The sequence below is a fragment of the Dipodomys merriami genome, unplaced genomic scaffold (genome assembly GCF_024711535.1).
Source record: "Dipodomys merriami isolate MVZ:Mamm:240054 unplaced genomic scaffold, mDipMer1.0.p SCAF_5, whole genome shotgun sequence".
In the NCBI taxonomy this organism is placed as follows: Eukaryota; Metazoa; Chordata; class Mammalia; order Rodentia; family Heteromyidae; genus Dipodomys; species Dipodomys merriami.
The window spans coordinates 30259042-30286199 of record NW_027206068.1 but is presented as its reverse complement, the minus strand read 5'-3'; the positions used below and the strand labels follow the sequence as shown (position 1 = coordinate 30286199).

Here is a 27158-nt window from a genome sequence, read left to right as displayed (position 1 = left end):
CTTGACCAACATAGAAAAACCACTCTTCACCCGGGATGCATCCCAGTTGAAGGGAACATTTCTCAGCACCACCTTAAAAAAGAGCAACATGGGGTTTGGATTTACCATCATTGGTGGAGATGAGCCCGATGAGTTTCTGCAGGTGAAGAGCGTGATTCCGGATGGGCCTGCTGCACAGGATGGAAAAATGGAAACAGGTAAGCTCCTTGATGATGGAGAAAATTGTTTCACAACACTACTTTCCTATAAGCAAATATGCACAGCCTCTTTTGAGCTTTTAATTACAAAGTCAAAGGTCACTTCACTTTGGGGAAAAAATGAAATTATATTTCTCCCAAGTTTAAGACTATCAAGTTGAAGTACTTTGGAAGCAACATTGAATATCATTTTGATCTCATTTTTCAAAACTGCTCCTTCTGTTTGCTGGATCCAATGGACACTTGAGACTGACACTTTTCTAATTTATCTCCCGAACTCCTATTTAGGGAGGTGATTAACAATTCATACCCTTCTAACTTATATTCAGCCATCGATATTTTAGACTCTATATTAATCATGTAATATTCTAGTGCTAAATTGCCCAGGTTAGATATTTAAATATGCATGCTCATCTCAGCGAGAAAAAAATTTGAAATGACTCTAGTCTTTATATGTCCTTATACAACGTTTTAATATATGGAGTTTTTCCAGTCCTTATAAATTAATTTTCACATGCAATTACTTGGAAGCCTATCTAAATTATCATTGAAATTAATTTCACATGAAATATAAGAGCAAATTGTTAAAGGCAGGAAAAGGTAAATGAAAAAAGTGCACAGAGCAAGAGTAATGAACTAAGTCTGATTGCATAGTTTGATTTTAAATTCTCTTACCTGGCTTGTGACCTTGAGTGAGTGCCGTAACTTATAAATATTAATTTCCTTACCTGGAAAAAAATAAAGAAATTAAATCGACCTTGTATATTCAAAATGTTGGATTAAGAATCTTGTAGTGTAACTTTAAAGAATATTAAAAGGATTGCAATTATAGCCTCACAGAAACAGAAGCTGTCATGATTTTTTTTTTAATTTTTACATTGATTTAGTCTATGGTATCTGCTTTCTAAATTCATTGGATTCTAGCAGATGCACAAACTAGAGAATTACTTTGGGAAAAACTTCTGTCATTGTTATATCTACCTATCTGTGAATTATTCTTCCCTGCACTCTAAAGGTATCTATGTATAGCCAAACAACATAAAATTGGCATCTTGACACAACAGTAATTTTTAAAATCACAAATGCTTTATTATCTTTCATTCCTTAAATAGTTTCTATATGGGCAACTTTTTCCAGTAGTCCCTTGGGTGTATATCACACTGATTTAAAGTTACTACACCTCTTTAAAGTTTAAGATGAACTTTCATAATGAATTCATTGTATTTTACAAACACTATTATCCTAAAAATCACATACACTGAATTGTTAGAGAAGGTTCCACACCACTTCTGTTGGCTGGTGGTTCACTATGCATACAAACTTGCACTCTGCCAAAACAAAATCACAAATGTTAACTCAAAATCATGTTATTGCCTGCTAAGAGGAGAAACAGAAATTGTGGGATTAAAAACATTTTAGTAGAGAGTAAAAGGAGAAATTTCAAAAGGAGAAATTTCAAAAGAGAATTTATTGAAATACTTAACAAATCCATTTTTTAATTTATTTTTTGGAATTAGCATATATTCATAACACAAAGTAGATTTATTGTGATAATTCTGTACATGCATATAGTGTTCTTGGAATATGCTTATACTTCCAGTATAATCCAGTTCCTCTCTTCCCTCCTCCTCCCACTTACAGTGTTTTAGGGTTTTAATTTTGTGTGTGTGTGTGTGTGTGTGTGTGTGTGTGCGTGCGCGCGCTCGTGTGTGTGTGTGTGTGTGTGTGTGTGTGTGTGTGTGTGTGTGTGTGTTTACAGGTGACTGGATTCAAGTGGTTACAAATCTATTTCTTTTCAATGATAAAGAGCTTCATTACTTTTTTCTGACCCTGTGCGATGTATCCTTTTTCAAAACTAGAAAGGATTTCTTTAAAAGACAAAAAAATTGTCTTTAAACATTTTTTCCTTTCGTACTCATTTTAGTAATGTACAATATCTATATAATCTAAACATCAAAGTCAAAATCTTATTTTGAATTCAGCAAATTTCCTTCTTTTAAGAAAATCACAACGTAGTTCCTAATGGGAAGAGAAGAACCAAGCCTTTAAGTCTGCTCACCATCTCCTATTCTGTCCTCTCCTTATGTCCTTAACAAGTATTTGTTGCACACCTCCCTTTCCTAGTAATTTCAGGGTAGCATGCAAAGATGACCAGCATGTGGCTGTCATCTGGGAGAGACTGTGACATGTGAAAAAGCATTTATGACACAATATGATAACTCTATAATACTCTGATGGTAACACAAAGTCAGGAGAGTGGGGAGTGAACAACCGTTCTTTTTAGAAAGGAAAGTGTGTTCATATGGAATTTTGTTAGGCTTTTATAGAGATAGTAGTTTTCCTCATTAGAAAATAGTTTAATAAAGCAAAATATAGTGCTTATTAAATATTCAAAAGTTTTAATGTTACATTTAATTCTGTAACATTCCATGAGTTGCTGAGGAGGAAATGGCTCTTATTTGGCCAATATTGAGTAAATGTGTGTACATGCTGAACATGCTGATAATTAATAAGAAAGCAAATATGAAGAAACAAATGATTCTATCCCCAGAAGTTTGCAGAGTAGAAATAATGAGTGCTAGGTTAATGAGTGTTTATGCCAGTGTGATAGTAAAGTGCATACTTAAGTGTAGAAATCACACAGCAGAAAGGAGAATCAATTTGTGGATAGATGCTAAGCATACTCAGAAAAAAATGACATAGGGAAGAATTTTGAATGACACACTGACATTTGCTAGGTAGACAACTGAGCAAAGTAGGCTATTGGTAGAGGCAAATGCAAGTGCAAAGGGACAGCAGTGGGAAAAAATAGAAAAGAAGTTTCTATGCTACGCCTTCATTGAGTTGATGGTGAAGTATGTCCTAAAATGTTAAGTGAAGGTTAGCTATTGGGCTGCATAGCAACCATCACACAGTAGTATTTAGACATGTATGCTAAAATTCAAATCATCATGAATACATAAAAGTCTTTATGAAAACCATCCTCACATAGAATTTCAATCAACTACAATCCACCTTTACTCTAACTGATGTTTTGTAGAAGTATGAATCTCAAGAATCTAAGACAGTATTGGGCAAATGGCAGGTGCTCAGTAAGTTATTATATGAATATGTGGGTGAGATGAGGGATGGATAGATGGGGTAGCAGATAGATGGATGGATGGATGGATGGATGGATGGATGGATGGATGTTCTTATATGTGAAGAAGGAATATTTGGATGGGCTGAATTCTGAATTTCTCTTGTCTGACACAGCTCAATCAGTAAGTGAATGGATAGGGTAGCTCACTCCTGAAGCAAGAACAAACTTGCTTTCTAGATTCTGGATGAAATTTAGAAAACAAGTACATGTTAGGAGCAAAATTGGTTTCCTTATTTGTACTAACATCAGATGCACAATGAACTGCAACAATTAACAAAAATAACAGGCTGTAAATATGAGTTAAAAATTGATATTTCAGAAGTATACAGTCTCATTTGACATTGAAACATGCATGAACATACTTTAATTGCTGTTTCTAGCTTTAGGGAATCTCTGATTTGGGGTAAAGATGTCAATAGTTGTGTCAATGTACACAAATATATCCAGCAAGTTGACCCAAGGTCCTGCAGCAGAGCAACAAGGGAAAGTAGGGAGTTCTTTCTTTACCAGACCTAACTCCTGGAAGAGGTAGAGAACAGGAAAAAATGAGGACACTGTGCCTCCAGCTGCTTTTTGACAGCTAATTGAGCCAATTCTCTGTGGTTCTGTAAAGTTCCAGAAGGTTTCTCTGGAGAAATTAGAGCCATGCTCAGATGTCATCTAACTTAGTTGTGAATTCTGCACATTCTACAGGTCAGTCATCAACAACACTGTTAACATTCTTGAACATATTTTGGAAATGAAGCTTGATGTAACGTGAGTCACGTAGAATCCAGAGTCTGAAAGATGTTGATCTAATTCTATTAAAAAGCTTTCCTCACTACACAATAGTTCATGTTTTTCTCCAGGATAATCTTTGAACCAGGACTTGTGGATTTTCAATATGTATGAGTGAGGAAGGTCTCTCACAAACAAGAGTGGAATTATTGTCACACTCTGCTCATTTTTATTTGTCCTTTGAAAATGTTTATCCTCTAAGCCTCTGTCCCTAACCCCTGCCTGTGGGAGGGTGCTTCCTTCCTAATTATTTTTGTTTTACTAAATACCTTTGCTTAACTTCCAAAACATGAATTAAACTTCCAAAATATGAATTAAACAATTACCCATTTTATTTTTTTGGCAATACTTTAATTCTTTTTTTTAAATTTTTTTTATTGTCAAAATATTGTACAGAGGGGTTAGAATTACATGGGCAAGATAATGAGTACATTTCTTATCAAGCATTGTAGCCTCCTCCTTTGTTTCCCCTTCCCATCCCTTCCCATTCCCCCCCCCTACCCAATCCTCCCCCCCCCCCACCAAAGTTGTAAAGTTCGTTTTTTCTAAATAATGACATGTTTTGCAACATTGTTGCAACAGGTCCACCTGTATCCTTATTTAAACGACTTGTTTTTCCCCTTCCCCTCCACAAATTATACCGACATCAAATACAGTGAAAATAGGGGTTTTACTGTGGGGGAGGGACATACAAAGCAACAAAGAAATAATCTTATAAATGCGTTAGAAACAATCGCATGAAAGAAAAACAAACTTTTGAATACATATCTTAGGGTTCATTTCCCTAACATCACCTTATCTAACCTTTTCTGCTTGACTCATACATATACTAGATATTGCAAATAAGGGAAACCATGGGACCTCTGATTCTTTGGGCTTGGCTTACTTCACTTAATATAATTTTTTCCAAGCCTTTCCATTTCCTAACAAATGGTGCAATGTCATTCTTTCTGATGGAGGCATAGAATTCCATTGTGTATATATACCACGTTTTCTTGATCCATTAATCTACTGAGGGGCATCTGGGTTGGTTCCATATCTTAAGTATCATAAATAATAAAGCAATAAACATAGTTGTGCTGGTCGCTTTAGTATGGCCTTGTTTGTGATCCTTTGGGTAAATGCCCAAAAGTAGGATTGCTGGGTCATAGGGGAGCTCTATGTCGAGTCCTTTGAAGAACCTCCATACTGCTTTCCAAAGTGGTTGAACAAGTTTACACTCCCACCAACAATGAAGTAAGGTTCCCTTCTGTCCACATCCCCTCCAGCATCTGTTGTTATTAGAGTTCTTGATTATAGCCATTCTAACTGGGGTGAGGTGGAATCTCAATGTTGTTTTGATTTGCATTTCTTTTATGGCTTGAGAGGTTGAGCATTTCTTCATGTGTCTTTTGGCCATCCTTCTTTCCTCTTCAGAGAAGTTTCAGGACCAATGGAATAGAATTGAAAACCCAGAAATGAACCTACAGACCTATAGCCATCTAATCTTCAATAAGGGAGCTAAAAAAAATAGAATGGAAGAAAGACAGCCTCTTCAGTAAATGGTGCTGGCAAAATTGGTTAACAATTTGTAGAAAACTAATGCTAGATCCTTATATATCACCCTGCACCAGAATCAACTCCAAATGGATCAAAGACCTCGGAGTCAAAACAGACACTCTGAAAACATTAAAGGATGGAATAGGAGAAACACTAGGCTTCCTTGGCGCAGGCCGAAATTTTCTTAATAGAGACCCAGAAACACAACAAATCAAAGAAAGGTGGGACAAATGGAATTGCATGAAATTGCAGAGCTTCTGCATGGCAAAGGACATAGCTAGCAAGATCAATAGAAAGCCCACAGATTGGGAGAAGATCTTCACTAGCCATACAACGGACAAGGGTCTCATATCTAAAATTTACTTGGAACTCAAAAAATTAAATCCCCCAACAACAAATCCTCAAAGAAACAACTGTCCAATAAATAAGTGGGCTAAAGACTTAAAGAGAAACTACTCATTTTATTAATAGGATGACAGTAAGGTGCCCTGAAGGATGACATATTTAGCACTCTTTGGCCAATGGCATTTGTGAAGAGCCATTTTGCTGGTCTTGAAAAATCAAAAGTAAATGACTCACTGTCAGAATCATTTAGTAATCTTTGTTTCAAAAAAACATAAAATTCGGGCTGGGAAGGTGGCTCAGTGGTAGAGCGCTTGCCTTACATGCCTGAGGCCCTGGGTTCGATTCCTCAGCACCACATAAGCAAAAAGAAAAAAGCCGGAAGTGGCGCTGTAGCTCAAGTGGTAGAGCGCTAGCCTTGAGCTGAAGAGCTGAGGGACAGCGCCCAGGCCCAGAGTACAGGCCCCACGACTGGACCCCCCCCCCCCAAAAAAAATCATGCAGCCGGGCGCCGGTGGCTCACGCCTGTAACCTAGCTGCTCAGGAGGCTGAGATCTGAAGATCATGGTTCAAAGTCAGCCCGGGCAGGAAAGTCCATGAGACTCTTTTTTTTTTTTTTTTGGTGAAAATACTGTACAGAGGGGTTACAATTACATGGGCAAGATAGTGAGTATATTTCTTATCAAGCATTGTAGCCTCCTCCTTTGTTTACCCTTCCCATCCCTTCCCATCCTCTCTCCCCCCCCCACCTAATCCTCCCCCCCTCCCAAGTTGTAAAGTTCGTTTTCGACATTACAACTTGTACTTCTCATTGTTGCAACAGGTCCACCTGTATCCTTATTTAAACTACTTATTTTTCCCCTTCCCCTCCACAAATTATACCGACATCAAATACAGTGAAAGCAGGGGTTATACTGTGGGGGAGGGACATACAAAGCAACAAAGAAATAATGATACTCTTATCTCCAATAAAACCACTAGAAAACCAAAAGTGGCACTGTGGCTCAAGCAGTAGAGCGCTTGCCTTGAGCTAAAGAGCACAGGGACAGTGCCCAGGCCCAGAGTTCAAGCCCCACGACCAACAAAACAAAAAAACATGCGATTACTGTTCCCGAGGCATACTGACAATGACAATGATGCTTGGAAATGCACACTTACATACCTTTTTCTCAAAAAAAAAAAAAAAACTCAAAGCAACACAGGCACACTTTTAAAAATAACATAAAGAATTTATCATGTATAAAATATTTCTTGCCCTGCCCTTCCCCTCCTTATGGCCCACATCCCACATGTAGATGATGAGTTGGAATCCTGTTAGATGGCTTTCTTTCTTTCTTTCTTTTTCTTTTCTTTCTTTCTTTCTTTCTTTCTCTCTTTCTCTTTCTTTCTTTCTTTCTTTCTTAATGTATGTATGTATGTGTATGTATGTGTGTGTGCGTATGTATATGTATGTATGTGTATGTATATGTATGTGTGTGTGTGTATGTATGTATGTATGGTCCAAACTCAGTATCTGACAGTTTCACTCATGGGCTAACATTCAGCCTCCTGAGCCACACCTCCTGCCCCTAAATGGTTCTTGTGGTAGACATCTTCCCACTTCTAATTAATATTATTAAAAGTGGTTGTCTAGACTTGACAGTTTAGACATGACCCTTTATTTTACTTTATACCTCAACCCTTCTATAGTGTCTCAGGGGTGTGACCACTAGATTTTTGTGAAGTTTTTGCCTGACAATGGTTTGTTGTTTCACTGAGCTCAACAATGTACTAAAATCTCTATTGCAATAGCTATCTTTAAATGATTCCCTGTTTTTCTTCCAAAGCCCCATCCTATATCATACTGTAGAAGATCTCCTTTTCCCCAGGATATTTTCTGTCCCAATCTTTCGTGAGCTGGTGTACATCTGATACCTCGAGACTTGCCATGGTGTCTCTCCACAGCCCCTGGTGTCCCTGGCCACATCCTCCCGCTGACCTCTCATTATTTCCCTGAAGCACAGCAAGATACACGAGTATCTTGGTATCCTAGATGATCCAGATTTAAAACTGAAATCCTAAGACGTTATTTGGGAGTCCTGTGTTTGTAGTAGATATTCAAATACTAGTAAAATTTTGGATTATAGGGCAGGGACAGAATGTGAAAGTCACATCTACTTTCTTTTTTTAAAACTTTTTTTCATTTCTTTTAACATGTATATTTTTATTGGCCTTTAATAAAAAGATACCCTCATTCTCTGACTTAGGGCACATGGTGGAGGTTCTGGACACAAATGTGGGACAAATAGATCTTCAGGGAGCTCAAATTGGATGTTCCCCTAGCCTTTATTCTTTGGAGAAATTAAGAGTCTTCCCCATTCATGTTACTACCTCCTCCAAGAACATACTAGAATAAGAAGCAGAACACTCTATAATGATCCAAATAGTAAATATTTTCATCTTTGCCAGTCAAGGGCCTGTCACCACACTTCAACATTGCCACTATGAAAGCAGCATAGACAAAACATGGACAAAAATAGTGCATTCATGTGTCCACTGATATGACTGTATTCTAATAAAATGTTACTTACAAAATGCAGTTGACAGAGAGTTTTGCCAATCTGCTTTAGTATATACTTCCAAAAGCCACAGTACATCACCTCTCATACCTTGTACATTCTACAGCCCTTCATTCCCTTCGTTCCTGAGGAGTATTCCTTTTAAAGACTTCATTAAAGATGACAGCATGTATTTTTTAATCTGCCATCTTCAGCTAGAATTCTGAGGTTGTTTTCTATGCCCACTGATGAATTATGAGAACCGCAAAAAGGCTCTCCTTCCTATTATAATTTTTATAAGTTTTTTATTGTGAAAATACTGTACAGAGGGGTTACAGTTACATGAGCAAGGTAATGAGTCCATTTCTTATCAAGCGTTATTACTTCTTCCTTTGTTTTCCCCTACCATCCCTTCCCTCCCACCTCCACAACTACACCACTCCCTGACCCCCGCCTAAATTGTCAAGTTCATTTTTCAGCATAGTGCTTTGTACATCTCATTGTTACAATGGGTCCGTCTGTATCCCTATTTAAACATTTTGTTTTTTCCCTTTCCCTCCCCAAATTATACCGACATCAAATAGCTCACAAACATCTGCATCCTCTTCTCACCTTCTCTCCATATATTATATGTTCAGAATTGCTTTAAAAAGAGTTTATGAATATTTGGAGCCATTAACTTATGTAAATGAGGGTGTCTGAGCATCTACCTAATAGGAAAAAAAAACCTAACTCAACTTTTGTCTTTCACATCAGTTACATACACTGGCTTCTAGAAATCAGTTGAAGGATTACAGATTTCATGCTCTTTTTGAACTTTCAATGCCATTTGGGGATATTCCCTCTCACATTGCTGTCATCTATTAGCTGCCCCTTTCTTTGCTCTCTGGAGAGCAGGAGGACTGACCAGTGGCCATGACTATTATGTAGGACCGTGGTGGTTGTTCTCAGTGGGCAGTCATAACCCTCTTCAGTAATGTCCACTCACTACTGACTTTCCAGTGTTTCCCTGCTTTGCCGTACCGACTGTCTTTTACTATAGATTATGCTCTCCTCCTCTGCTAACAGTTCTTAGCTCCCCAGCAGTTTAATAAAATCCCATAGCTGTTAATTGAGTATCCTCTGAGGAGCATTATGGGGAAGCCCAAGTTGTTACTTGAAAATGGTTTCTGTCTTATCCTCCCACCACCTCCTCAATGACAAATCCATGGCAGACTCCCTTTCCAATTCCAAGCACACTCTGTGGTTGTTTCTTCTCATCACTTCTCTCTTTCTGACTTTCTTAGAAAGATCTTAATCAGGCTGGGATTCGGGGAGATATGTTATTGCTGTGTTGTTTACTGTACTGGGGTTTGAACTCAGGATTTGCCACTTGCTATGCAAGTACACTACCATGTTAGTCCTAGCTTCAGCCCTGTTTGCTTTTGTCTTTTTTCAGATTGGGTCTTATACTTTGTACTGAGAGTAAGCCTCAGGCCACAATCTTCCTACCTATGCTTTCCAAGTAGCTGAGAGTTCAAGTGTATGCCTGTGTTGAGATGAGATCTCACTAGTTGTATATTTGAGCTGGCCTTGAACTGTGGTCCTCTTGATCTCTGCCTTCACACAACTGACTACCACCACCTTTGACCTTAAAGATTCTTTTTTAATCTAGAAAAATATTCAGACTCAGAACCAGGTTAGATTTTTTTCTTTACAAAAGTCTTGTCCTTCTACCTGTTTTAACACGTATTAATGTTTTGTGTTACAAAAACATTTGGCCTCTATAAAAGCCAAAAAAGAGAACAGAATTTCCATCCAGTTGACCAATACTAATATCTCCCGTAGAGAAGAAATAAGCTGGGCTTGTTTTGCCTATCAACATGTTTGCTTTTTATTCTTTCCAAATATACCTCACTTTTCAAACATTGTTTTATTTTTAAATGCCTAATACCTCCACTGTGTCTTTCAGATCAATAGCAGGACATCTCATAGTGACAGGAGCCACCTTGCAACTTTCCATCTGTTTTCCTCCTAAGGATGATGTATGAGACACAGGGCTGACAACTGACAAAGTACTTAATCCCAGAAACAAAACAAAACAAACCATTCAAGAATGTGTGTGTGTGTGTGTGTGTGTGTATGTGTGTGTGTGTGTGTGTGTGTGTGTGTGTGTGTGTGTGTGTGTGTGTGTGTGTGTGTGAATGTGTGCAACTCAGAGTCTGGTCTCTGTACCTGAGCTTTTCGCTCAAGACTTTTTTGCTCTACCACTTGAAACACAAGTCCACTTCTAACTTTTTGGTGGTTAGATGGAGCTGGCTTCAAACTCAGATCCTCAGATCTAGGTTTACAGGTATGACCCACTGACAGCTGGCTCATTCAAGAATTTTTAAATGTTTTATATTACACCAATTCTTAAATAATTCTATACTGCTCAACTCCTCATTTAGTTTTAAAAAGAGGCCATTGTAATCCACATGCTATTGTGCTTCTGATTGTCTTCATTTTTATCTCTTCTCTTTCTACCTCATACTGTGTTGCTTTTTCTTGCTTCATTTAAAATCACATTCTGGAAAAGAGCTCATTTGAGACGGGACAACTATACCAGCTGTGTTCTGATTCTAATTTCTTCAGCAGGATCAAGAAATTCATTGCCATTGTAGTAGTAGTCTGCTACTCTGAAATTGTTGTTTTTATTTTCTGGTATATGTATCCTTTAGATAAATTGCACAATGATTAAGATATGGTATTCATGACCATTTTCCCTGTTAGGATCATAAAGGCAATGCATTGAAATGTATTTTTATCTTTATGAAGTTATTCTGCCCCAAAACTTACTATTAATTTGTAGTGCAAATTCCCTGGCTCTCCTGGGAACAAATGAAGAGAGTAGGCAGGGCCCTGAGTCAGCCTAAGAGCACAGCAACAACTTGTGCTGGACATTATAGCACCAGAGGTGTTATATTACAGACCCTTATAAAATTTCCACTTTAAAATGTGGAACTTATTATTCAAACTTAATGGAAATTGCCTGGAGATTATTATCCTTTTATACTTACTTCTTGAAGGACATGGTTGGCTGTGGGGATATTAATGAAAGATATTCATCTTAAGATACGCAAATGTGAAGTTAAAGGTATTCTCTAAATATGTTTAAGAAAATTTTCTCATTTCAGCTTTTTAGAGCACATGGTTTGAAATCATCAATTAAAATTGCTTATAAAGAAACTAAAACGATATAAATTGAAGCAAAGACTTACCAAATGTTGCTCACTGAGATAACCAAAGACTCACCAATTCTGCTAATGGCTATAGTTTGCTTCTAGCCAATGTGAAATTCATTCAGGTCCTACCATTTTTGTCCCCTTAACTAATGGAACTTAACCTTTGCATCCTCATGAACAATCTGCTGCTTAGAGGGGTGCTTAGTTATCTCTCTCCTGCTCTCAGCTAGATTGTAGACCCTGGGTTGTTTCCACCGCCACACATCTCCTGAGTATAAGCTCCCTGCAGCAGGGACTCTGATTCAGTCATTAATAAATCCCCAAGGCTTAGTTCACTAACAAGTATATGATCAATATTCAATTTATTGGAGGAACAAATTAATGAGTTTTTCTGTACAGCACTGATTTCCTGCAACAGAGGTATGAAATTTTCCATAGATTGATATTTGTGCCTCTTGAAAGTATTTAAGATTTTTTAGTCCATTGTAACCAAATATCTAATCAGATGAGCTATTAGATGTTAAAAATAAAATAGAAAGGACACATCCTTAGAAAGAATGTAGAACATGGAATGTCTCAAAATGGGAGCCTATAAAGTTGTCTTCCAAAAAGTGAAAGAAAACTGTGGAATTCTGAGAGTGATAGATATGTGAAAAGGTCTGTAAATACCTAGTGTGTTTATTCTTTGGATCTTGAAAATGAAATTATTTTGCACTGAATATTTTTATTGTAAAGATAATGTACAAAGGGGTTACAGTTACACAAGTAAGGTAATGAGTACATTTCCTATGAACATTGTTACCTACTCCTTTGTTTTTCCCCTACCACCCCTTCCATCCCCACCTTTCCAACTTCTCCCTACTCACCCCTAAGTTATAAAGCTCATTTTCAACATAGTATCTTGTACATCTCTTTCTTACAATGGGTCAACCCGTATCCTTGTTTCAGCATTTTCTTATGTCTCTTCTCCTCCCCAAATTAGAAAAATGTATATACAAGATTCAGGGCACCAAAATCAAATACAGTGACCACTTGGGGAAGAACATACAAAAGAAACAAAAAAAAAAATCATGTAGTACATTAAAAAACAACAGCAACAAAGTAAAAAACCTCTGTGTCCATATCTTGGGGTTCATTTCACTTAGCATCATCTTATATGGTCATATGTAGATAGCTTTTGACCTTTTCTGCTTGTCTGGTAAGATTGTCCTAGATATATACTAGTTATTACAAATAAGGAAAACCATTGGACCTGTGTTTCTTTGGGTCTGGCTTACTTCACTTAATATAATTTTTGAAGCAATCTTTTGTTTCTTTTTATTAGCTTAGATTTAAGAGAAGTTTCTGAAATTTTTCTGCATTGTGGAGGCATGCTGACAACACTTATTCTGTTGGCTGACTATCAACTCAAATAGGAGGGCTCCCACTTCCTTTGTGCATAGCCACTGACATTTGGGCTGGTTGACAATTAGTATGTCATAAGGATTCTAATCCCATTTGCTAGACATGTTTTGGAGATGACAGAATCTTTCCTCTATTTGTTTACTATGGTTCCTCATTTCTGAAATGATAACCCATTCCCAAAGGAAGCCAGTCTTGACTCATAGTAAACAGCAAGCCAAGAAAGGATAAAATGATTGGAAAACACAAGAGGCCAGGTCAATGCTTCAATTATAAGAATGAACACTCTCTGAATGAAATAGCTATGTACTATGTCAGTACATATTTCTACAGATGGCCACATGGGCCAGTAAGTGCTCAAGAATAGTTTAATTATATAGATCAATGTGAAGATGGCTAGCACGTCAATATCCAGACAGGCACGATGCAAGGAAAGGGAAGGACCATGTCTTCCATTTTTTCAACTAAGTTTTAGATCTTAGTTCATAATTCTAAAGCTCTTAGTATTCTAAATGAGGAGATTTTATCGAAGTCAATAGGAGATAAATTGTCATGCAGACCTTTGTTTATCAATGTAATTCTGCTAGATTTTTGCAAGCTGCCAGTGAAATCAGAAGTAGAGTATGCCAGAGTCTGCAAATATCCAAACTACTGCAGCTGCAGCAACGTTATTCCTCTACCCAGTGTGATTAGTGTGCCTCTAGCATGCTCCAGCTGAAGATTTGCATGAACTGACAAGAACACACTTGGGAAATCTTAAGTGTCATCATCTAATTGAGTACTTTGTCGGAAAATCCAACTCTGGAAGGTAAAATTATGCAGTTCTCAATGGTGAGCACTATTGTCAGAAAATAAAAAGTTCAACTATATGTATTAAATATTTTCAAAAGTTTTGTAAAGCTAAGATGAATAATTTAACAATCTTTCTCCTTCCTGGTACCTTGTTTGGAAATGTTGTGTCTAGACTTTATCACTCTTCTTCTGTGTGATTTGTGGAGGAAATAAACTTGGACACATTTTTTTCCCATTTCCTCATGAGAGAATGCAATATCCGGTATGAAACGATGACTTAAGATTCTCACATCTCTAAATTTAATCTGAAAACTTTATCTGAAGTATTTGATGTACTTTTAAGTGTAAAGGTAAGCAAAGTATGTAGCAACACTGATGTTTTTAGAAAACGATCTCTCTTGGACATGTTAACAATTGTCATGCTGGATTGGAACATAAAGGTTTTGGAGTATTAAAGTAAGGAAGGAGGAAGTGGGAAAGAAAGAGTGGAAGAGAGGGAGAGGGAGAAAGAAGGAGAGAGATTTGGATGGAATTATAAGAAAAAAACTTGAATGCAAGCACTCAACTTGTGTGCAGTGAACATTTCTGGAAAACAATTGCACCATATTTTGGTCATTGACATTTCCCCACACGCTGTATCAGTGCTGACTACAGTAATCTCAGAATTCACAAAGTAGAACCTCAAGTACACAGTAGTAGACATGTGATTGCTTTCAGGGTTTTCCTCCAAACCTGAGTGCTTCAGATGTGTATTTTTTATGTTTTTAACAAAATGCAAAGGTCATCTTTCCTTTTTATTTTTAAAAAAATAACCACCTGCCATTTCTTAGAGAAAAGGTGACATTTTTCTATGAAAAGAAGACATTTTGCCCAGCAGCGATGAAGGCAGTTTCTGGAATTGCCTGACAGTGAGTTTCCATAAGAACAGAACAAGATGCTGGGCCTCTAGCAGAAATGATATTTTTCTCCCTGTTCACTGTGGTAAATTCTAAAAAGTATGAAACTGATTTTCCATGGTAATTCTCCTGGACTCATTGATGTGTGTAGTGGCATTACTAATTAATGCCTTGCAGAGAAAAACAGAGGTTGTACACGATGGCAAGCAGGGCATCAGGTTCGAGTTAGAGGTCCAGGACTTCCATCTTGCTCTCTGTCACTGACTAATCTTGTTTTCCTTTATAAGTCACCTAACTTTTCATGGTGTCACTAGTTACCATTCAAAACAGATGCCACCAGGCGCCCAGTCATTTACTTAGCAAGCCTCATCATTCTGAGAAGTATTTGTCATAAAATGGATTCTGAGGCCCATAACACAAACACCCCAGGATTACCATGGGACCATCTCACCCCACAACCACTCCACACTTCACTCCACACAGACAGAAGCTGCAAGGGAGAAAGAATCTTCAGGCTAGTTTCCTTGTGTGGGACACAGTGTTTGTGCTCACAGGTAATACAGCCATCCCCATAAGAAAGGAGGCTCTTTTCTATTCTAGTCTCCATTCATACAAATGAAAACTGGCTCATTAACAGTGGAGTTGCCTTCAAAAGGAGCATATGCATTTGCTTTCCAACTTGGACAACTGCTCAGGCAGCAGTCATGCCAGGCAGGTTGGATAAGAAGTGAACTGGGGAGAGATGGCAGGATAGAGAGAAGACATGGCACTGCAGCTCCGTATTTGGCATGACAAGGCTCTGTGAGTGTTCTGTGGCTGAAGTGACCATAGAGAACAGAGCCTGACTTGTGCCAGCTGTCTTCCATGCAATGCTCAAGAGAGCTGCCTGCTGGGCAAGGACAAACCTAGCCACAACAGTCTGGGCAGTGCCCCAAGATGGCAGGAGCTGGCAGAGGTGAAAGAGGTCAAGTGATCCAAATATGTCGTGGCCTGAGGATGAATGCACAGATCCATCTACCAGAGAGTCAGCTACTGGACACCTGCCACTCTGATGGCCAGTCACCATTCACCAGACAAGCAGCCACAAGCAACATAAAATGAGTGTAATTCAGCTATATCAAAAGATACTTCCTTCTTTGCTTCTTCCAACGCACTGGAAAACTAGGCCTCTAGACACACACACACACACACACACACACACACACACATATATATATATATATATATATATATATATATATATATATAAGATACTGTACAGAGGAGTTACAATTACATGAATAAGGTAAATGAGTCCATTTCTTATCAAGCATTGTTACACCCTTCTTTGTTTTTCCCCTACCATCCCTTCCCTCCCTACCTCCCCAACTAGGGAGTTGTTTTTATAAGTATAATAGCTAAGCCAGTAACCTATAGAATGGAAAGTCATCCTGAATATGTGCAAAAGAGGGGGAAAACAAAAAGAAATAGTTGTTTATGCAATACTGTATTTTTTTTCTCGGTCATGGGACTTGAACTCTGGGCCTGGACATTGTCCCTCAGCTCTTCAGCTCAAGGCCAGTGCTCTACCATTTTAGCTACAGTGCCACTTCTGGGCTGGCTTTGAACTGAGATCCTCAGATCTCAGCCTCCTGAGTAGCTGGGATTACAGGTGTGAGCCACCGGTGCCTGGAGTTCTGTTCATTTTTTAAGCTGACCATTTAAGCAGGAGGTAGGGACTAGGATGTGTCATATCATTCATTGCAAACAAGTGTAAAGCAAGTTATTAAAATGTGGAACTTTCATGAATCTCTCAAACATATTTGAAGAAGCTAATTCTGTACTCCTTGGAGAGTTCTGGGTGAAGCAAGAGCTGGAAATGTATTAATTTATACAATTTATAAGCCAAAAATAAAAACACTAGGAATCAAGCAAGGCTGATCATTTTGAGGCTAGACTGATCCTGATTTCCCCTTTGTTGTCTTTTCAGTTGATTAAGAATCAACAGGGATTTGGTACTTTGAGATTATAACTTAAATTCTACTCAAATTCATAATAGTTTTACATGTTCTTCATCTTTTTTCCATCCTTCTTGGCCTCCAACTAAATTTGGTATGGCTTCTCCTGGGTTTTATTTAATGTAATTGACAGTATCTATTGAAGTGAAGATGGAAAAAAAAAGTATCCACTTCCAGGATAGGTGAGTCCTTTAAGAGTTCATTAATAGGCTAATATTGATCAAGATTCATTGCATTCATATACTACTTTGTGAAATTCCAACTCCTTTCTACAAATACTTAAAGATAAAAACAAAATTAAAAAAATGAGACTAGAGGGCTGGGAAGGTGACTCAGTGGTAGAGTGCTTGCCTTGCATGCATGAGGCCCTGGGTTCGATACCTCAGCACCACATAAGCAGGAAAAAAAAATGAGACTAGAAAATTATTTTAGCAATTCTTTTTTATGGTAAAGGCTTACCAAGTTCTTTTCTGAGCCAGCTAATTAAAGCATCTTTTCTTAAAGTATTAATGCCACTCAGAGTTCATTTAGATACCAACTTAAGGGTCTAGAATGTTTTGCTAAACCTGTCTTATCTGAAGGAGAAGAAAGGGCAGGCAATTCTTTTCATTTGTGTAGACACTCATGCCATGTAAAAAATCAGTTCTCATTTTTTTACAAATCTAGTTTCATTATAGGGTTAAAACAGTCAAAGTGATAGAAACACACAAACCTTATTCATTACTGGTAGAGTGCTTTGAAAAATGTGATCAGAGATCCCTGTGTATCTGAAATTACTAGTAATCACTACAGGGATAAAGAGACACTTCTCAAGAAAAAAGGTAGCTATAGGTTAGATAGACAGCTCAGACATTATCCAGTGGATAACCTGGGACATATTTTTGAAAGTGCCCAAACCTGGAAACTCCCAAGGTGACAAAAAACCTTCTCTGACTGATTGAAGAAATACCAAAATCTTCTGTCATGTTAAGGTTTAAAAGAAGAGTATGGGGCTGGGAAGGTGGCTCAGTGGTAAGAGTGCTTGCCTTGCATGCATGAGGCCCTGGGTTCGATTCCTCATTACCACATAAGTAGAAAAAGCCGTAAGTGGTACTGTGGCTCAAGTGGTAGAGCACTAGCCCTGAGCTGAAGAGCTGAGGGACAGCACCCAGGCCCAGAGTTCAGCCCCTATGACCCCCACCCCAAAAAGGCTATTTTGTGTATTTTTGTTGTAACTTACACTTATATACCCTTGATATAAAATATTTTGAATCTTATTATAAATAAAGAGTAAAGCATGGGGCTGGGAAGGTGGCTTAATGGTAGAGTACTTGCCTTGCATGCATGAGGCCCTGGGTTCGATTCCTCAGCACTAGGTTTGATTCTTCAGCACCACATAAGCAGAAAAAACCAGAAGTGGCACTGTGGCTCAAATGGTAAAGCACTAGCCTTGAGCTGACTTGTTCAGGGTCAATGCCCAGGCTCAGAGTCCAAGCCCCATGACCGACAAAAAAAAAAAAAAAAAACAGGAAGAATATGTTTTAGAATAAGCCAAAAAAAAAAAAAAGCATGGGAAATTGTTAAAGCAAGCAAAATCAATACTGAGAAAGGAGAGAATGAAAGAGATAGGAAGATAAATGATCACAACTTGTTTCAATAAATGGATAACATAAATGTTTACTACAGACCAGCTCTATAGAGAGAAACTTTGTAAAATAAAATGACTAAAGACAGAAATGAGGTTGAATCAGAACAGACAAAAGCCAAATTGGAAAGACTTAATTCCTTAGCCTCTTAGTACATGTATATTTAATCCTTATTTGAACAGTTTGCAATTCTGAATGTAATAGTCTGAACTAATAGGCTGGAATGATAATATCCTTTAAAATGAATTTGGGGCATAATATCCAGTCTTCTCTGAGACTATAATTACTGATGTGTGTATATGAGCAAGGAGCTATGTGGTTTAGTTGATCTACATGATGAGGGCTAATACCCTGATCATTGTTTGAAGCCATCCAAGAAGCCAATATGAATGGCATTACTAAGTTCTATGGGCAGCAGTGATTGCAAGAAATAAAGAAATTACAGGATACATGAACTCTATCATCAACTTATTTCCAAGAAAAATGGCAAAACGTTCAACCCTTATGCTAGTTAGGGTGACTCATTTTAGACATGTGTTGATCCCTCTAACTCAGATATTCAGTGTCCAAGTGATATTTTTCACTGAATATAAGGTCATGTTACTTACCAACTCCACCAAATTACATGAAATAAAATTGCAAATAATTTAAAGTGGAAAGCAATATGAGATATTCACTAGAGAACTTGGAAACTTGACTTCTTACTTATGGGCTCTCTACCCCCAAAATATGATGGCAAATTAGGTTTCAGGTTCACTCCAGCTCTAAAATTGTATAGAAGACCAGCTGTGAACAACAGAATGTAAGTGTTCATCTAACTAAAAACTGTGACCTAGGTATAGCACATACAATAAGCAAATCATCTATGTATATGTCCATCTACAATAAAGTATAGTCCAGTGTCTTATGGCTATAATCCTAGCTACTCAAGAAGCTGAAAAGGGGAGGACTGAGGTTCAAAGCCAGACAGGCAAAAAAGTCCACTAGACTCACCTCCAATTAACCAGCAAAAAGCTAAGTTGGTTGCATGGTTCAATTGACAGAGCCATGACTAAGAAAGTCAAGTGAATGTGAGGCCTAAGTTCAAGCCCAAGTATTTTCATAGAAAGATAGATAGATAGATAGATAGATAGATAGATAGATAGATAGATAGATAGATAGATAGATAGATAGATAGATAGGTAGATAGATAGATAGATAGATAGATAGATAGATAGATAGATAGATAGATAGATAGATAGATAGATAGATAGGTAGATCTGACCAACAATTACCCCTGGAGAACAGTGTTTTATCTCAAATAGGAACAATCACAATCACTAGAGTACAATCTAATAGTCAAACACAAGTGTCAAGAAATCCATAGTCACTTTTATCATTTTATCATTTCTAATATATATATTATTTATCATTTCTTACTTATATATGACCAACTACATAGCCAAAAATAATAGCAGTATAAAAATGTAAGTATCTTGAGATATTACTTAGGTATGCTACATGTAATAACAGAAAAAATTATTGTACTAGCATAATATCAAATACGCATGATTTTTCCTTCCTCTGAAAAGAAGTGTTACTTAGCATACTTATATTTAGCTTTAAGTGCAGAAAAATAGATGAGCAAAATGACCTTGTAGCCATTACACATAATAATACAATCCTGAATCTCCTTCTATTAACTTCTTGGGATATTTTTTTCACCAATAGCAAAACCTATCCAAAAAAGGTAATTTGTGTTCTTTTCTTCTATTCTTTTTTAAATTTTTTATTTTATTGTAATGATGCTGTATAGAGGGGTTACAGTTACATGAGTAAGGCAATGAGTACATTACTTGTCGATCATTGTTACCCCTTCCCTTGTTGTTCCACTATCCTTACCCCTCAATCCTCCCTTCTCCCCCATCCCCCCATCCAAAGTTACAACGTTCGTTTCTATATATTGTCCTGTGAGTATCACTGTTGCAATGGGTCATCCTGTATATTTGTTTCAGCGTTTTCTTATTTCCCTTCCCCTCCCCAGATTAGAAAAATGTATAAACAAGATAATAATAGGGGATATACCATAGGTTAAAGAACATACAAAGGAAACAAAAAAACATAGTAATTTAAAACAGTAAAAACAAGACAGACCTCTTGTGTCCATAACTTGGGGTTCATTTCACTTAGCATCATCTTATATGGACATGTGCACATAGCTTTTGAACTTTTCAGCTCATCTGATAAGATTATCCTATATGTATACTAATTATTCCAAATAAGGAAAATCATGGGACCTAAATTTCTTTGGGACTGGCTTACTTCACTTAATATGATTTTTGCCAAGTCTTAACATTTCCTAACAAATGCGCTGGTGCTGTTATTTCTGATGGAAGCATAGAATTCATATATATATATATATATATATATATATATATATACATATATATGTATATGCATATATATCACATTTTCTTGATCCTTTCATCTACTGAAGGACATCTGGGTTGCTTCTATATCTTAGGTATCATAAATAATACAGCAATATACATAGTAGCTTTAGTATGGCCTTGTTTGTGATCCTTTGGGTAAATCCCCAAAAGTAGGATTGCTGGTTCATAGGGGAGCTCTATGTGGAGTCCTTTGAGGAACCTCCATACTGCTTTCTAAAGTGGCTGTACAAGTTTACACTCCCACCAACAATGCAGTAAGGTTCCCTTCTGTCCACATCCCCTCCAGCATCTGTTGTTATTAGAGTTCTTGATTATAGCCATTCTAACTGGGGTGAGGTGAAATCTCAATGTTGTTTTGATTTGCATTTCTTTTATGGCTAGGGAGGTTGAGCATTTCTTCATGTGTCTATTGGCCATTCTTATTCTTCTCTTCAGAGAAGTTTCTCTTTAAGTCTTTAGCCCACTTATTTATTGGGCAGTTGTTTCGTTGAGGATTTGTTGTTGGGGGATTTAGTTTTTTGAGTTCTAAGTATATTTTAGATATGAGACCCTTGTCTGTTGTATGGCTAGTGAAGATCTTCTCCTGATCCATGGGCTTTCTATTGATCTTGCTAGCTATATCCTTTGCCATGCAGAAGCTCTGCAGCTTCATGCAATCCCATTTGTCCAACCTTTCTTTGATTTGTTGTGTTTCTGGGTCTTTATTAAGAAATTTCTGACCTGTTTCAAGGAGCCCTAGAATTCCTCCTATTCCTTCCTGTAACATTTTCAGAGTGTCTGCTTTTACTTCGAAGTCTTTAATCCATTTGGAGTTGAATCTGGTGCACGGTGATATATATATATATATATATTTTTTTTCTACAGGTGTTTAACCAATTTTGCCAGCACCTTTTACTGAAGAGGTTGGCTTTTTTCCTTTTTTTAGCTCCTTTATCGAAGGTTGTTATAGGTCTGCAGGTTCATTTCTTTGTCTTCAGTTCTATCCATTGGTCTCCAGGTCTGTTCTTGTGCCAGTACCAAGCTGTTTTGATTGTTATGGCTTTGTAGTCGAGTATGAAGTCTGGTATTGTTATTCCTCCAGCACAGTTCTTTCTGCTAAGGATTGTTTTTGTTATTCAGGGTCTTTCAGTGTTCCATATGAATTTTTGGGTTGCTTCTTCTATTTCATTGAAGAATGAAGGTGAGATATTGATGGGTAGCATTGAAATTGTAGATAGCCTTTGGCAGCATTGCTATTTTCATGATGTTAATCCTCCCAATCCAGGAGCGTGGATGTTTTCCCACTTCCTTAGTTCTGCTGTAATTTCCTTTCTCAGGTTTTTAAAGTTTTCATCATAGAGGTACTCCAGTTCTGTAGTTAATTCATAGTATTTTATTTTTTGTGGGGCTGTTACAAAAAAGGGGTGCTTTCCTGATTTCAGCTGTGCTCTTGTCATTATTGGCATACAGGAAAGCCACTGATTTTTGAGAGTTAATTTTATACCCTGCTACTTTGCCAAAGTTTTGAATCAACTTGAGTAACTTGGTAGTGGAGTCCATGGGGTTCCTTAAATATAAAATTATGTCATCTGCAAAGAGGGAAAGTTTTACTTCAACTTTCCCTATTTGGATTCCCCTTATGTTTGCATCTTGTCTTATGGCTCTAGGCATTCTATTATTAAATTGAAGAGGAGTGGAAAGAGTGGACATCCTTGTCTCATTCCTGAGTTTAGAGGAAATGGCTTAAGCTTTTTGCCATTAAGTATAATGCTGGCTGTAGGTTTGTGATACACAACCTTTATTGTATTGAGAAATGTTCCCTGGATTCCTAGTATTTTCAGAGCTTTCATCATAAAGGGGTGTTGGATCTTGTCAAATGCTTTTTCCGCATCTATTGAGATAATCATGTGGTTCTTATCCTTGCTCTTGTTTTTTTTTTGTTTTGTTTTTTTTTTGTTTTTGTTTTTGTTTTTTTTTGTCGGTCATGGGGCTTGAACTCTGGGCCTAGGCGCTGTCCCTCAGCTCTTCAGCTCAAGGCCAGTGCTCTACCACTTGAGCTACAGTGCCGCTTCCGGTTTTCTGGTGGTTTATTGGAGATAGGAGTCTCACAGTCTCTCCTGCCCGGGCTGGCTTTGAACCGCAATCCTCAGATCTCAGCCTCCTGAGTAGCTAGGATTACAGGCATGAGCCACCAGCGCCCGGGTTCCTTGCTCTTGTTGATATGATGTATTATCTTATTTGATTTCCGTATATTGAACCAGCTTTGAATCCCTGGAATGAATCCTCTTTGATCATGGTGTATGATTTTTCGATGACTTGTTGAAGTTGATTGGACACAATTTTGTTGAGAAGCTTTCCATCGATGTTTATCAAAGAAATGGGTCTATAGTACTGTTGGGTCTTGTCCTTCTTTGGACAAATGGGGTCCATGGAAAGGCAAGTGTGGCTGCTAGCCCATTCCCCAGCCTCCCTTAGTCCTGGAGACAATCAGACGCAGCAGGGAGTCAAACCAAGCAGGAACTCATTTATTAACATGGAGCATGTCCTTTTTAAAGCAAAAGACTGCGTGGGAGGGGAGGAAATGGAACCAACCAATCACTGTAAAGGCCACACCTTATCATGCACCTAAGCTTCCATGAGTTGTTTATACACTGAACATAAACAATTCCGGCTCTGCCCACTCAACTTCCTCTCAGGGCCATCTTTGCTGCCTGTGTTCCCCACATAGTACTCTTTCTTTGGTGAGTCCCTGTCTGGTTTGGCAATGAGGGTTATGATCATGTCATAGAAGGAGTTTGGTAGTGAACTTTCCTTTTCAATTTCATTAACACTTTGAAGGAGTATTGATTTGACTTCTGCTTTGAAGACCTTGTAGAATTCAGCTGTAAATACATCCAATCCTGGGCTTTTCTTGGGTAGGAGGTCTCTTTTTTTTAAAATAAATTTTTTATTGTGAAAATACTATACAGAGGGGTTACAATTATATGAGCAAGGTAATGAGTACATTTCTTATCAAGCATTGTTGCCTCTTTGCAGCTGTTTCTATTTCGATGCTTGATATGGGTCTGTTATGTTGGTTTAAATCATCTTGGTTTAGTTTAGGCATATCAATATTTGGAAAAATTCTTCCATTTCATCCAGATTCTCAAATCTATTAGCATAAATGTTTGAGAAGTATTCCCTTAAAATGTTCTGAATATTGGTTGTTTCTGTGGTGATGTTTACATTCTCATCTCTGAGTTTGTTTGGGTATGTTCTCTTCTTTTTCTGGTAAGATTGCAAAAAGTCTGTCAATTTTATTAATTTTTTTGAAGAACCAACTCTTTGATGATTCTTTCTATAATTTTTCTTTTTTTTGGACTCTCATTTAATTTTGATTTAATTTTAATTATTTGTTTCCATCTACTGGTTTGGGGTTTGGCTCATTGCTCTTTTTCAAGGAATTTCAGGTGCCTCATTAAATTGTTGGTTTCAGATCTCTCCAATTTATTGATATAAGAACTCAGCTATGAATTTTCCTCTGACTACTGCTTTTGCTGTATCCCAGTCGAGCTGGAAATTTATATGTACATTTTTGTTAAATACCATGAACATTTGAATTTCCTTTCTAATCTCTTCCATGACCCACTGCTGGTTCAACAGTGTGTTGTTCAGCCTCCATGGATTTTCTTTGGTGGCATTTGGTGTCAAATTCTAATCTTATTCCCTTGTGGTCTGAGAGAATACAGGGCATAACTTCAGTGCTTCTGTATTTGGACAAATTTGCTTTGTGACATAAAATGTGGTCTATTTTGGAGAATGTTCCATGTGCTGCTGAGAAGAATGTTGCTGATAGGTGAAATATTATATAGAGGTCTGTTAAGTATAGATGGCCTATGTAGTTGTTTAGATCTGCTGTTTCTCTATTGAGTTTTTGCTGAGTTGATCTATCCCGTGGGGAAAGTGGTGTGTTAAAGTCACCAAAAATCACTGTTTTTGTATCTATGTGTGATTTCAGGGAAAGTAGTGTTTCTTGGATAAATTTGGGTGCTCTGGTATTTAGTGACTTCTTCTATTCTTTTTAACTGTTTTTGCACACATATTTAATTAAATTTTAGTATTTTGTGGAAGTATTCTTTTTAATTTTATTTTATTGTAAGAGTGATTTATAGAGAGATTACTGTTACATATGTAAGATAGTGAGTACATTTCTGTCGAACTTGTTTCCCCTTCCCTCCTTTTTCCCCCACCTATTCTCATTTTTGTCATTTTATGTTGTAAATTCATGTTTCTTTTTAAAATTTACATTGATAGACTGAATTTTTAATGTAATTGAGATTTATTTCCATTTCCTTGTATAACAAACCCTTCACTGACCAAAATCTTCCCCATTTATCCCCCATGGTTGAATCATTTTTATGGCACTTTTTAGTAGCTAAAATGTACAATTCATTTACACTCATTGAAGAATTAATGGTTTTTAGTATGAAACTAATTGAAGTTTCATGTTCATTTACAAAGATGCCTAAATTTTATTTTTTGAGAAATCAGCTAGTGTTTCTTTTCTTCCTTTTTGATTAGATTTTTATTTTCTTCAAGTAGTTGTACAAAGGGTTTACCTCAACAATTAGTTTAGAAGAACAATGCATCTTAATCAATGGCCTTAGCTTTTTATATTTAAAATAACTTTTACCATATTTTAAAATAAACATTAGAAAAAGCTGGAAACAAATTTTAACACCTTTTTTTTGCATTAAAATGTTTCCCATACCACTTCTATTTCAAATTTACACTGCCAATATATGATGCATATTTCATGTCAAATTGTGCTCGAGTTAGTATTCTCTTGTTTCTTTAATAAGAATATGAGAAAGTGATATGAGCCTCCATACTAACTTATTTCCATTAAAAAAGACAAAAACAAACTTTAAAACTTCCCTAGTAGATAAACACTTACAAAGATACACTATCTCTATTGATTTGGAATTATAATAAAAATGATGTGGATGCCCTCATCTCTCCTTTCTTATAAAACCATCTTCTTACACATCAGATGAAGTTCTGATTTTAGTTATCTTTTTGCCCTTTAAACTATCTTTCTTTTGTTCTTTGCTTTGTTTATTTTAAAGAAACTGTAAATTTATTTAGCCCAGAAAGTTTTTTTAAATTTTATTGTAAAGATGCTATACAAATGGGTTCAGTTACATGAGTAAGGCAATGAGTACATTTCTTGTCAAACATTGTTACCCCTTCCCTTATTGTTCTCCCACTATCCCTTCCCTTCCCCACTTCCCTCACTCCTTTTCCCCCCAAAGTTATAAAGTTCAGTTCCAATATACTGTTTTATTTTTATATTATCTTTAAGTAGTTGTACAGAGGCATTTCCCTTAAAAAATGTTCATGAATGCAATATAGCTTGATCAATATCACCCCTGTCAACATTCTCATCCATCCCTCTCCTACCCATCCCTTCCCTCACTCTTCCTAATTTTGTAATATATAAATTGAATTCGTTTTTTATTGTGAAAGTACAGAGGGGTTACAATTACATAGGCAAGATAATGAGTACATTTCTTATCAAGCATTGTAGCCTCCTCCTTTGTTTCCCCTTCCCATCCCTTCCCATCCTCCCCTCCACCCCCCCTCCATCCTCAACCCCCCCCAAAGTTGTAAAGTTCATTTTTGACATGACAACTTGTACTTCTCATTGTTGCAACGGGTCTACCTGTATCCTTATTTAAACGACTTGTTTTTCTCCTTCCCCTCCACAAATTATACCGACATCAAATACAGTGAAAGCAGGGGTTATACTGTGGGGGAGGGACATACAAAGCAACAAAGAAATAATCTTATAAATGTGTTAGAAACAATCGCATGAAAGAAAAACAAACATTTGAATACATATCTTAGAGTTCATTTTCCTAATATCACCTTATCTGATGTTTTCTGCTTGACTAACACATATGCTAGATATTGCAAATAAGGGAATTCTTGACTGCATCCTCCCCAACTTTTCCTCTTAATTTATCTCACCTTTTCTCCTTGACCCTACCCCATACCTTTGGAGTACCCTCTTCCTGGTATTTTATATTGCTGAACTTTGACATTGCGTTTCTAAGAAATTACACTATTTGAGTTCTCTCCTACTATCATTTTTTATGTGAAAATATCATTTGAAAATCTGAATCTGCTACTTCCTTCTCTCTATCTCCCTCATCCACTGTTGTATGGCTTCTAAAATTGTCAATCTACCCAAACACTTGTTTCATCAGTGCTGTCAAATCCAGAGGTTTTGAGTCATTGTCCTTGAACAAAACAAG

The 27158-nt window shown here is 37.1% G+C and overlaps 1 protein-coding gene across 4 annotated transcripts in view; it reads left to right on the top strand.

Moving 5' to 3' along the window:
* Nucleotides 1–27158, top strand: part of Magi2 (membrane associated guanylate kinase, WW and PDZ domain containing 2) — a 1319799-nt gene that overhangs the window by 1014659 nt on the left and 277982 nt on the right. For all 4 annotated transcript variants that reach the window (XM_069996345.1, XM_069996344.1, XM_069996347.1 and 1 more), the window contains exon 9: nt 15–197. In XM_069996345.1, the coding sequence (XP_069852446.1) occupies nt 15–197 (183 nt within the window). The remainder of the gene's footprint in view (nt 1–14; nt 198–27158) is intronic.